The sequence below is a fragment of the Caretta caretta genome, chromosome 2, assembly GCF_965140235.1.
Source record: "Caretta caretta isolate rCarCar2 chromosome 2, rCarCar1.hap1, whole genome shotgun sequence".
In the NCBI taxonomy this organism is placed as follows: domain Eukaryota; kingdom Metazoa; phylum Chordata; order Testudines; family Cheloniidae; genus Caretta; species Caretta caretta.
The window spans coordinates 160282154-160295580 of record NC_134207.1 but is presented as its reverse complement, the minus strand read 5'-3'; the positions used below and the strand labels follow the sequence as shown (position 1 = coordinate 160295580).

The 13427-nt window shown below is 41.2% G+C and overlaps 1 protein-coding gene across 7 annotated transcripts in view; it reads right to left on the bottom strand.

The window, feature by feature from the left end:
• Nucleotides 1–13427, bottom strand: part of PTPN3 (protein tyrosine phosphatase non-receptor type 3) — a 268650-nt gene that overhangs the window by 153910 nt on the left and 101313 nt on the right. For 4 of the 7 annotated variants that reach the window (XM_048839333.2, XM_075125561.1, XM_048839334.2 and 1 more), the window contains exons 8-9: nucleotides 12692–12812; nucleotides 6357–6444 (exon numbers count right to left, since the gene is read on the bottom strand). In XM_048839333.2, the coding sequence (XP_048695290.1) occupies nucleotides 6357–6444; nucleotides 12692–12812 (209 nt within the window). Of the gene's footprint in view, nucleotides 1–6356; nucleotides 6445–9501; nucleotides 9551–12691; nucleotides 12813–13427 lie in introns of those variants that run through there. The other 3 variants (XM_075125564.1, XM_075125562.1, XM_075125563.1) reach the window with 3 other exon arrangements.

The following is a 13427-nucleotide window of genomic DNA, read 5'->3' as shown; positions in this document are numbered from 1 at the left end:
GAGAATAAACCCCAGGGGATCATTCTGACTCTGGAAACAAAACAATGAAATTTTGGGGTATGAGAAGAAGGCAAAACAACACCTTTTTATCCTTTACTGAGGAAGCAAAAAGAACAGCGCTTTTTATATTCATGAAAGGGAGATCCCAGCCATGTTGGTTGGTGAAACTGAGAGACTGCTTTAGGCGACAAACCACTTCATACAAGGATTTCAGACTGTTAAAGTTAAGTTTAGACTCTAAGAAGCATGATATACGTTTTGTTTTATATGTAACCATTTCTGTTTCCATTACCCTTATTCAGTATCTCTTACATTTTAGACTTTGATAAGAAATTTAGGATTATTTTTGCATGAGTAATGTATCGCAGGACTGTGATGTTATAAAGGATCTGATCCTGAGTTCTATCAGTCAAGCTGAGTGTATACTGCTGCCTTCGGAACAGCAAACCTGGTAATTTCTCTGAGAGTCCGGTGGTTGAGGGCTGGAGACTGCGGGGAGCGCTCCAAGGACTCAGGGGTTGGTTTGTGCCTATCACTAGCCTCCAGAAAGGGAGACCAGAACTACATGCAGCATTCAGAGTGTTGGCATACCATTGGTTTATAGAATGTCATTATGATATTTTCTGTCTTATTATCTATCCCTTTCCTAACGTCTCCTAACATTTTGTTAGCTTTTTTGACTGCTGCTGCACATTGAGTGGATGTTTTCAGGGAACTATCCATGATGACTCAAAGCTCTCTTTTTTGAGTGGTAAAAGCTAATTTAGACCTCATCATTTTGTACATAAACTTGTGATTATTTTTTCCAATGTGCATTACTTTGCATTTATCAACACTGAATTTCACCTGCCATTTTGTTGGCCATTCACCCAATTTAGTGAAATTCCTTTGCAACTCTTCACAGTGAGCTTTGGACTTAACTATCTTGAATAATTTAATACTGACTGTACATTTTGCCATCTCACTGTTCACCCCTTTTTCCATTTTTCCCCCCAGTTTTCCATTTTATGATCTTATGCATTTAGCACTTTGAAAATCAGGCCATTTAAGATACATCTATATGATACATGAAGATACTTCTCAGAGCTTGCGTCAACTGATTCAGGCTCGCACTAAGAAACTAAAAATAGCAGCATAGACTTCCCCACTTGCACTGAACCCTGTGCTCTGGGACACTCCCTCCTTGCTGGGTCTCAGAGCCCAGATGTCTATGCTGCTATTTTTAGCCCTGTAGAGTGAGCCTCCTGAGCCCAAGTCAACTGACCTGGGCTCTGCGACACTCAGCTACAAGTTTGTTTGTTTTTCCCCCACTGCAGACGTACCCTTAATTGGTTAGTGAACTTCAGTCTAATTTTAGGCAACTCACCTTAAAAGAACAACAGTTCCAGAACAAGTTAGTAGCCATTTTTTCCTCTTCATGTGATTGCATATGTCCATTCCTCTTCAGGAGACTCAAAAAGTCTGCTATAGCCACTTGAGCTAGAAAAGCTGCTGAAGTTGCTCGGGATTTTGTCAAGTGTGTGCCATCACTATACCTGGCAAGGTTATATTGGTGATGTCATAGCAATCCCCATGCAAGAGGAAATACATGACGAACAGCTGAGATGAGTATCAAAGCAATCTAGTCTTGTCCAAGTAACAATGCCCTTCTGACATCTAAAGTATGGAGTTGCTCCTCATCTTTATGAGGATGAGGTTTAGGGAAAAAAACTGGTAAGTATATCGCTGATAAGTCAAAAATTTTGGATGCTGGCCTAAGTACACTTTGTCTTTCTGAAAGACTGTGTAGGAGGGGTCAGCTACAAAGACTCAATTTCCCCATCCTCCTCACAGAGGTAACTGCTACCAAAAATGCCCCTTTCATGGATAGATGAAGAGCAGGTAGCCACTGGTTCAAAGGGTGGACCCATCAACCTTGCTGATATGAGATTCAAAACCCGGGTAGGGAAAGGATGTGTCTCTTGGTGATATAATCTGTCCAGACCCTTTAAGATCCTAATTAACGTAGGATTGGAAAATACTGAGTGACTTGTGACTGAAGGGAAGAAGCAGAGATAGCTGCCAAATGAACTCTGATAGAACTATCAGATAAGTCTGGCTGTTTCAGGTGGAACAAATAGTCCAGAACATGTATAAAAGTGTAGACTGGCAAAATCTCTTTTCCTTAAGACCATGAGGAGAACTGCTTCCATTTTAGCAAGTAAGTGCACCTAGTCAAAGACTCTCTCTTATTCAGGAGAAAGTTTGTTTTGCACAGTCTCTAAAGAGACCACCTCCTGAGACATTAACCATGGAGCATCTAGGCTGGGAGATGAAGAGCATCAGGGTTGGAATCAAGCAGGCGACCGTGGTCCTGTGAGATCAGGTCTGATTCTGGAGGAAGTGTCAAGGGAGGCCTGGTGGAGAGAGACAGCAAAGTAGAGAACCAATGCTGATTAGACAACACCAGTGCTGTGAGGATTATGTGAACATGATCCTGCTCAACCTTGAGCAATGTTCTGGGAAAGCGTGGAATAGAAGGGTAAGCATACAGCAGTTTGTCTTTCCAGAATATGAGGAAGGCATCTGCGAGAGATCCCTGACTGTGACCTGCTCTGTGGGGGGAGGGATAGCTCAGTGGTTTGAGCATTGGCCCGCTAAACCCAGGGTTGTGAGTTCAATCCTTGAAGGGGCCATTTAGGGATCTGGGGCAAAAATTGGGGATTGGTCCTGCTTTGAGCAGGGGGTTGGACTAGATGACCTCCTGAGGTTCCTGATTCTTGGACAGAAGAGTCAGCAATTCCAGTTGTGGCAAGCAGGAAACAGGGCTACGTGAGGCCCCACATATGACTGAAAAATTAGTCTTATAGCAGGCCTGTGAGATCACTCACGTTCTCTGCTGAAACACCTGCTCAAGTGGTCTGCCAAACTGTTCTCAATCTCTGGTGGGGAGATGCATTGAGGTGAATCCTGCTGGTGATACAAATCTCCCAAAGCTATATCACTTTTTCACGGAGATGATCTGACATCACCCTCCACGTCTGTTCACAGTGAACATTGCTGCTGAGTTGTCTGGGAGGAGGAAAGCCCAACGTGGAGATGAATGGCCCTCAACTTTCACACATTTATGTGGAGAACTAAATCTTGTTGTGAACAGACACCTTGAGTCTTCGGATTTCCTAGGTCGATGGTTTTCAACCTTTCCACACTACTGTACCCTTTGCAGGAGTCTGATTTGTCTAGTGTACCCCTACTTTCACCTCACTTAAAAATACTTGCTTACAAAATCAGACACAAAAATACAAAAGTGTCACAGCACACTATTACTGAAAAATTGCTTACTTTCTCCTTTTTACTATATAATTATAAAATAAATCAACTGGAATATAAATATTGTATTTACATTTCAGTGTATAGTATATAGAGCAATATAATCAAATCACTGTCTGTATGAAAGTTTAGTTTGTACTGACTTCACTAGTGCTCTGTTGTAAAACTAGGCAAATATCTAGATGAGTTGATGTACCCCCTAGAAGAACTCTGCGTACCCACAGGGGTACACGCACCACTTGATGAGAACCATTGCCCCAGGGGAGCCCCCCGCCCCAACCTAGAGAAGAAACATCCATAACCAGAATCAATGCATGTAGGGGAGTAGCAAAGAAACTCCAATACACATATTGGTTGGATCCATCCACCAATCCAAAGAGGCTAACATTCCTGTAGGCACTCAAGCCAGCATGTCTAATGGGTGGCAGGTTGGGGAGCAGACTGAGCTTACTCATCTCTGCACGATCGTGAAATGAAGTCTGTCATGCCCAAATATATATGTGCAGGAAGCTATATGCTCCACAAGTCTGAGACAGTTCCTTACAGTCATGACTGGATGGGCTTTTAGATCTGAAGAAATGGCTAACATTATCTGAAATCTGGTTTTCAGGACTGCTCCTTTGAAGTCGATCATCTGGAGACTGACTTCTCATTGGTCAGCAAATCCAAAACTCTGAAGAGGGACCGGATCTTGGCCATACTTCATTTTACCTGTCTCTTGGGCTAATCCTTTACTAATTGGGCTAATCCAGGTGTGGAAGTACTTGTATCCGTTTTCTTTAGAAACACAGCCACCACCACCACTACGCGTTTTGTAATTACTCACAGGGCCGTGTATAGATCAAATGGTAGGAATGTAAACTGATCCTGGGTGTTAACTAGAAATTTTAGAAATCTCGTGCGGCTTTGACAGATAGCCACATGAAAATATGCATCACTCAAGTCAAGGGCAGTGTACTAGTCACTGGGATCAAGGGAGGGAATAATGGAGACTAGAGTGACCATACAAAACCTTATTTTCTTTATACGTTTATTCAGCTCTTGCAGATCTTATATGGCTCCGAGACCCTCCTGTGCCTTTGGAATCAGGAAGTAGTGTGAATAAAACCCCTTCCCTTTGTGCAGGAGGAACCTCATCTGTAGCTCCTAAATAGAAAAGAGACTTCATCTCTTGAAAGAGGACAACCTTGTGAGAGTGGGTTTTTGAAGAGAGATGAGGAAGGGGGGGGAACTGAAATAAACTGAAGAGTGTATCCAAGTTTCATAGGGCTTGGAACCCATTGATCTGTGGTAATATGCGCCCAAGCACACAGGAAGTTGGACAACCAGCTGGAAAAAATGGGTGGGAGAAACTGGTGTAACGCAGACTGGTAAACTGCCCTCAATATGGCAATCAAATAGACTACTTGGCATTTCCAGGCTGCCTGGAAACAGTCGGAGAGGAAGAAAAATGCAGATTCCTCCTCCTGTGATTCTTCCCCATCTTTCTGGACTGGTCAGAATGTCTAGCCATGAATAGGTGACAAAGCTGGAATGACTGAGGGAGGAACGGTTTCTTTTTATGGTATGGGGTGTAAATTCCTGAAGACTTCAACTTAGCCCTCAAGTCCCTCAGACTGTGAAGTTTCTCATCAGTGTGCGGCAAAAGAAGAGTTGGACCGTCAAAGGGTAGACCATGTATAATATGCTGGCCCTCCTGTGGAAAAACCAACAATTAGAGCCATGAGCACCTGTGCATCACTACTGTAGATGTCATGGCTCTGATTGCAGTATCTGCCCCATCCAGTGCAGCCTGAAGAGACGTCCTGGCAGCCATATTGCCCTCTTTCAGTACTGCCAGAAACTCCTGTCTGGCATCCTCTGGCAATTTTTACATGCATTTAAGGACATCATCTCAGAAGGAGAAATCGTATGTAGTCATCAGGGCTTGCTGGTTCACAATATAACACTGCAGGCCAGCAGTGCAATACATTTTTCCACCTAAAAGATCTAATTTCTTTGCCTCCCTTTGGAGTGGAAGAAGGCTGTCCTTGACATTCCTTTCATTTAGTGCCAAAACCACCAAGGACCCCGGGAAGGGCTGTGTGTAGAAATGTTCAAATCCCCAGGAAGGAACATGGTATCTCCACTCAGCCCTCTTAGCTATTGGAGGCAAGGATGATAGCATTTGCCACAATACCTTTGTGGTCTCCAATATGGTCTCACTTATAGGGAGCATCAGAATGAAAGTCCTATCAACCCCAATACATCACTCACCTATGAGAGGACAGCAGCAATGTTTTATCAGGAAAATAAGTGCATAAGCTCTGCTAAGAGACGTTCTTGTTCCACAATATGACCAACTATGGCAGTAACTGAGACATAGCAACAAGAGGAAGAGCACAATGAAATCACATTGAGGAGAGCTCACCATTTATATTACACAAAATAAAGGTGCAATTAGACTTCAGTATGCCATCATGTGACCTATTTGGCACGCTAGGACAGAAGACCTCTCTCTTGAGAAAACTACCCATTATGGTGCCCATCTATAATCATTTTCAGACCCATCCTTCATATTTTTGCATGTTAGTAGCTGGAGACCCAAGACTTAGATTTAGGGGTGAAAGAATATACTGAAGAAGTAAAGGGTCAGGATTCTTAAGGATGCATTAGAACACAAAGTGATACTGAAGACTTCTGCCAGCCATGCCACTAAAATAGCCACTTATTTTCCCAGTACTTAACACACACGAATCTAGTTTACTTTCCCCCTTCAAGAAAATATTTTGTTCTCTAAAATCTTGCACAGTATCAAAGACAGAATGTCCTCAAATGAGGGGGAAAACTATTCTATAAATTCAATTTAATTTACTGACAAAACTAGAGATGTTTTTATGTCAAATGCAAAGTTGAGAAATATAATACAAATTAAGTTGAAAACAAAATACAGTGCAGCCATTACTGAAATGCTACTGTTTTCACTGTTAATGAAAGACTCTTGTCTTAAAAACAGTATTCATAAATTCAATTATTTTTCCAAGCAAAAAATGACAACGTAAACATACTCTACCACTGTGTAATTCTACTCCATAGAATTCAAGGGTTCGTGCTATGTTTATATAGCAGGATTCTGCTTCAGATTGCTTGAGACCACTAAAGGAAAAAACAAAAAAGTTATTAATTTTAACTACATTAAGTTAGAACAAGAAATTAAGCTTACTGACTTGACTATTTTAACTTATTACAAATGTTTCTTTTCAAAGCAGAAGAATCCTGTAGTCTGGAGGCCGACAGATTAATCATACCTGCAAATACCACAGAAGCAGCTAAAAGATTCAGTATTTTAGCTCCCTCTAGACTCCTCCTATATAATCCAGGGAATTGTATCACAGTCCCATCTGAGCATAAGAATGGCCATACTGGGTCAGACCAAAGGTCCATCTAGCCCACTATCCTGTCTTCCAACAGTGGCCAGTGCCAGGTGCCCCAGAGGGAATGAACAGAACAGGTAATCATCAAGTGATCCACCATTCCCTTTCACTCATTCCCAGCTTCTGGAAAACAGAAGCAACTTTCAAAGTCTGAACCTTTAAATAACTAAAAACATAGAGCATAACTATTCACAGGGGTGGAAAAGATTTCAGACCAATTACTATTCTCACACAGTCATGCTTGTGCTCCAGTCTGGTGATTAACTGAAAGTAGCAAGCAGCCTACCCCAAAGAATAAGCAGAGGAAGAGCAGAATGAAAGGAAGACAATTAAAGAAAAGCAGACTGTAAAACTCAGCAACCAAAAAAGCAAGATCTGAAGAAATTACATCTACTTTAGTGTTTTATGAATTAAAAAAGAAATGGTCAGAAAGCCACTCTGCAAATTTCCTCATAAAACCTTCTATTTGTTTTTGCCAGAGATGTGGTAACAGACCTTGATGAATGTGCTGCAAGATTTGGAAGAGGTTTTCCCCCAGTCTTCTTGTAAGCTTCTTCATTTGCTAACCTGAACTACTGGGATATGTTGGCTTTGAAGCTTTCACACCTTTGTTCTTCCCAGCATAGGAGAGGAACAAGACATGAAATTTCCTAATTGGAAATAATTTGATCTGTAGGTATCAGGTGTCACCATCTGACCTTCTGAAACTCAATGCATTTAAGGCAAAACAAACTAAGAGTTGCATCCTGGTAAAGGTTTCAGAGTAGCAGCCGTGTTAGTCTATATCCGCAAAAAGAACAGGAGTACTTGTGGCACCCTAGAGACTAACGAATTTATTTGAGCATAAGCTTTCGTGGGCTATAGCCCACTTCATCGAAAAGAAGTATAATGATGAAGGAAGCCAAGTCCAACTTAGTTACTGCCCTAAAGGATCTAGGAATGAGAGGAGAAAAAGCCAACTATTTGCCAGATGAACTTCTGAAGGCAGTTGAGTGAGGTACCTTGATTTGAGAGTCCTGAGGCTAATGAAGCTATCGAATGACCTGGAATCAGGAACTGTAAGAAACTGACATGGCCTTACAGCTATAGTAAGAAAACCAGGTTATGAAGACTTTCCAGATGCAGTAGTAACTCTAGATCAGGGGTTCTCAAACTTCATTGCACCGCAACCCCCTTCTGAAAACAAAAATTTCTACATGATCGGGGGGGTGGGGGGGTGGGAGGGGCCTGAGCCTGCACAAGCCCTGCCGCCTCAGGCACGGGGCCAAAGCCTGAGTCCAAGCCCAGGGCGCCTGGCCTGCACAAGCCCTGCCGCCTCAGGCACGGGGGCCAAAGCCTGAGTCCAAGCCCCGCTGCCCTGGGCGGGGGGACCGAAACCCTTGGACTTCAGTCCCATGCCCCAGAAAGTCTAACACCAGCCCTGGCAACCCCATTAAAACGGGGTCATGACTCACTTTGGAATCCTGACCCACAGTTTGAGAACAGCTGCTCTAAATGTAAAATCCTTCCTAAATCATAGTATCATAGAATATCAGGGTTGGAGGGGACCTCAGGAGGTCATCTAGTCCAACCCCCTGCTCAAAGCAGGACCAATTCCCAATTTTTGCCCCAGATCCCTAAATGGCCCCCTCAAGGATTGAACTCACAACCCTGGGTTTAGGAGGCCAATGCACAAACCACTGAGCTATCCCTCCCCCTGAATTAAAGGAAGCCATCTAGCAGATGCTCAGTATAAACCCTCACATCCATTCTCTCAAATTCCATGCAATGAAATATGTCCGTTAGTCTGTCTGGAAGTGGCCACTACACTGACCACTGCAACAACAGATCTTTAGCAGGACTTAAAGACATCTCCAACCAGGAAAACCAGGGCCACCAATGTCAAAAAAGAATGAAGTGGATTACATTGACTATGTCTTTCTCTGATCACTGTGACAACACTAGGAAACAGTGACTTGAGAGGATAACATATATCAAAGGGTATAATCATAACTATCCACCATTCTTTCCTGAGGTCCAGGTAGTTTACTCAGAGCTGCAGTTCCACTGACTGCTGCATCTAGGAACTTGCCAAAAGGACACTGTTCTTTGAACATTGCCTGGAATAGGAAAAGTCTTGGAGATGTCTGCGTCCTATGACTGCAACCCAACACATCTCCTACTATGTTGGAACAGTAGAGAGAAATCACATTCATTTAGTTATCTGACAGTTGGTTTATATAGAAAATTAAGAACTGAAGTCTGTGTGTTTATGAGTCCTATCTACTGTATTTGAAAAATTTTGGTAAGGGCCTTAATTCTACTAAGGTGGAGGAAAACACACACCATATGCCTACAGAAAAGTAGCAGATGTAGTATCATAAGCCCTAAACTAAACAACAGAATTTAATCATAAGTCTGTGTACATAACCTGCATGAAACCTGTAGGTGTCCAGAAAAATCAAAGGAGGAGTCAGAGGACAAGCATAAAATTCCCACCTGCTCCAGTGAAGAGAAATGTTTGGTCACCTAACCAGAGACAGTTTGTCAGCATGTTTAGTGGACAAGCTGAAACTACTCCTCATATCTCCTCCTGGCAGTCCATACCCAAAACCAAGAGTTAGTGATGTGTCTGGAACCCCTCATGCTGGGTATAGATAGCATATGTTACCCCAAAACAGAACTGTAGTTCCTGTAGCTTTTGCCCTAGGGTTAAAGTGTTTATCCTTTTCCTCAAGATTGCTTATCAAACTTGGCTACTTGCTTAACATTTTGTCCAACTACCCCAAAAGCATGTTACCAGTTTGGATCAGGTGGATTCCAGAGACGGTGTCTACCTCTTACGATCACAGTCAGTTGGCTCTCCTAGCTACTATGGTACAAAATAAAGAATGATCAGAAAACCTTGTTATAAAAATCACATATCTACATAGAGGAGAAATCTTTTTGTAGATTTAGAATTTTTTGTGTGAACTGAAATAAAGGACAGCCAAGATTCCTGAACATCTGCAGCATTATCAATTAGTTATGGTGTCAACAGCTTTCCTAGCAGATAGTGTGCACACACCAGTGTCTAGAACAAGTGTATTCAGGAGACTGAGGTGCACTTCTGTGAGCTGGACTCAATCTCTCCCCCAGCTATGGCAGTGCAATGGAGAGAGATATGAAGGTCTTGGGTCAGAAACCGCACTGTGCATGAGTTTGTCAAGTTTGTAGCATCTTTGTGTGACCTTATCATTCCATCAGTTCCTCTTTTAGGACTATTGAAGGCAATAACTCAAACGGGAAACCTGAAAGAGATAAAGCAGGACATGGCTGTTTACAGTGCAGTCCCGTAATCCCTATAAAGGGACAGAATTTAAAGGGGACAATCTGGTCTAGGAATTATGTATGGCCTACGGCAGATTTTGCTAACTCATGTCAGATTAGACAGTCTATCATACCAAATAAACATAATTCCCCAGGGACCCTACTAAAGGATGGGAAAAAATACCTTTATATATTTTTCCTTCTAATGGACTCCACTTAGGATACAGGAATTGCCGTATTGGATCAGATCCTGGGTCTAGCTAATGTAGTATCCTGTCTCAGACACTGGCAATCACCAGATACTTCCAAGGAGGATGCAAGAAATACCACACTAAGCAGACGTGGAATAATCAGACCCTTCATGAAGGTCTCATTGGCCTTAACCCCCAAGCAGAAGGTTTCAAAGGAGGGATTAGGCCCATTAGGAAGTATGAGGTTCTTTAGTAGGCAAATCTTCCCATGGATTGTCTCCTCAATTATCAACATCTGATTGCTTCAAATGAGGCAGTTAAACTCCTTGATTATCTGTATTTTGGTGTACCTGCTGAGTTAATTACCATCACCTATTACAAATAAGTATCACAAACACCTGACTCCAGTATTTAAGTACTCAGAGAGGAGTCTGAGGAGAAAAAGGAATCTCTTTTCTCACAGGCTCCATCTTTATCCATATCCATACTGTGCATTCACTGAAAAGACGACAGCTGTCTGTGGTGAGGATTTGACTTCAACCCATCCATTCAGTGCCCCTTCACAATCCTTCACTGGCAAGAGTGATTTCTAACAGTCCCCCACCATTTTCAATTAACTTACTTATATCTGCACCCAGTGTGCAGGTTTCTAGCCACACCAGTAACCCCACATTTTTGGTACAGACTGCCAGCAGGGATGGGAGAAGTCAGCTTCAGCTTGTCCACTCAAAGTGAACAACAGCCCTGATTAGCAGTTGCCTTTGACAGGTAGAGCCAATAATCCCTTACAGTTTGGGTGTTACCTCACTTGTGCCCAGGGTTTGGCTGTCTGACTACTCCCAATATTCCATGCCAAGGGCCTGGAGATGTCAATAGGGGAGGGAGTAGACAAAGTGCAGGACAGTACCAAAGAGGAACTGCCAGAACCCTTGGGTCTACGGCCTAGATCCTTGAACTAAGAGAAGAGCTGCTGTGAAAAAGCTGTTCCCTGTGGTACAGAAGCAACGTACAGGGGCTGTGATGCAGCACATAGGCTTCTATGGTAGAAGACTGGAAGACACCAAGATCTTTATCATATTTCCTTCTGTGGCCTTTGTGGTCCAGTTAATTCAATCCACTCATCACAGTCTAGAAGATTCCTTCTATACGTGAGGACCAATTTTCCTTTATTGTTATCCATCTTCATCTAAGACACTAATATTCAATGGATGCAAGACTTCTTTTTTCACTTAAAATGAATTAAATACCTTCCCCTTCCTACCCAACATGCTTGCTAGTTACACCTCACCAAACAAGCAACGCACAATTAAAAGGGTAAAAAGTGACAGATAGATTCAAATTTTTATTTTTGAAGGACCTTTACATTTTTTATTTTTGCCTAGAAGACTGAACTTAATTATAATTTAGTTCAATTTGAAGTATTTGTTATGAAAAAGGACATAAAGATTAAAAAGTAAGCCAAATTTTAAATTTGATTTTAGATGAACTTTAAGTAGTCAGAAAATTAAAAAGATATTGTAGTGGTTTTTTTCCTGTGTGTTGCAGTCTAAAGGAGAAAACTTTAAAAGAGAAATACAAAGTACTATGCATAATGTAGCACGGAAGTTAACTACTGTCCTGAAAATATCCTCTTTCCTGACTCCTGACCAACAGACTTCCCTTAAAGATACTCAATCCTGATAGCAAATCTCAACCGTCACACATTAAAATCCATTCAACGCATCTCTGAGATTAAAACAAAAATGGAAAATTTCATCTCAAAAGTAATCTAAACAAGTTATGAAAACAAAAAGAAGTCACAATGTAAATTAGAATTCTAACTTCACTCTAGTCAAACATTTGCTAATGCCTTTAATAACTATCAATACAGTACTAGCTGTGTTAGTAACATACATATAGTCAATAAAAATGTTTCCCCACTTATCCCACACAGCAAACTTCAGCAGATATGTCAAAGGAATCAAGAAATCTAGCCACAGAATACATGCATACCCAATGCATTTTTTGACTAATAACTAACAGCCATAATGATACAAAACATTAAAATGACATATCTGGACAGCTGTAATTAGCTACCACCTTTTCTCTCTTAAACAGAAAACCCACAAATTATTCATGCTTTCCATAGCCTGATGAGAATCCCACAGGATTCTGATCATGGTCCAAAGGCCTCTAAAAAGGAGCTCTCAAAGAAATGCCCTCAATGTCTACCTGACACCAACATTAATTTATTATACTTTAATTGAGCCACTGATTTTATATCAAGATTTGTTTTTAAAATTAACTTATGCTACATTCCTTTGTACATACGTTTTGAATACATATATTTCAAAATCAGAAAGCTTAAGCTTATTAAAAACAATATTAATGTAACATTCACCAGATTAAACTTTCAGGAACATTAACCTTCCCTCCCCTCCCAAATTTTCAACCTCATGAGGTGGAGGGGAAGGAGAGGGAATGGGAAAGATATTAAAAGTATGTGCTTACCTGTGCTGTTCATGTAGTGATTCTACTTTGGTTAAAAAATCTTCGTTCTGATCTGGTATGAAGCAATAATTTGAGAGATATCCTGAAAGATGTACTGAAGAGTTATAGTCTCCAAACTGAGCTGTTAGGGGAAAAAAACACATGCACAGAAAGGTTTCATAGACAGCCATAGTCTCATGTAAATACTGTTTATGGGAACTCCCCCCTCCACACTACATGGCATATTAACCAAAAGTAAGTATAGTTGTGGAAAACTGCAAGAATTAAAGATTATTTCTCACTGACCAGTTTTGTTTAACCTATCCATACTTTTGCTTCGTATGCCATAACAGATCTTGTTAGACTGCACATATTGCACCAGCAAAGAATATAACCATGTAAAATGTCACAGATGAAACAGAACTGTCTAAATCAGGAAAATCAAACTGAGCCAATTTGATGTGTGTGGCCCCATTACAGATAAAGAATCTGCAAAATGAAAATTCATTTTTTTAAATGTCTTGTATTTAAAACTATAAAGAAAATCTTCCAAACTTTAACTAACGTTGTTTTGTCCCATTATAACTACCGAGTTGTTATTTATCCATCTCCATCTTAACTGAGGGTTTAAGTTCGTCATGATAACCAATTCTTAATTTGTGCATGGATTTACAACAATCATATATGCACAAATGGCCAAATAAACAAAGGATAGAAACAGTGTTCTATACAAGTGCCCATAATAATATTTTCCCAC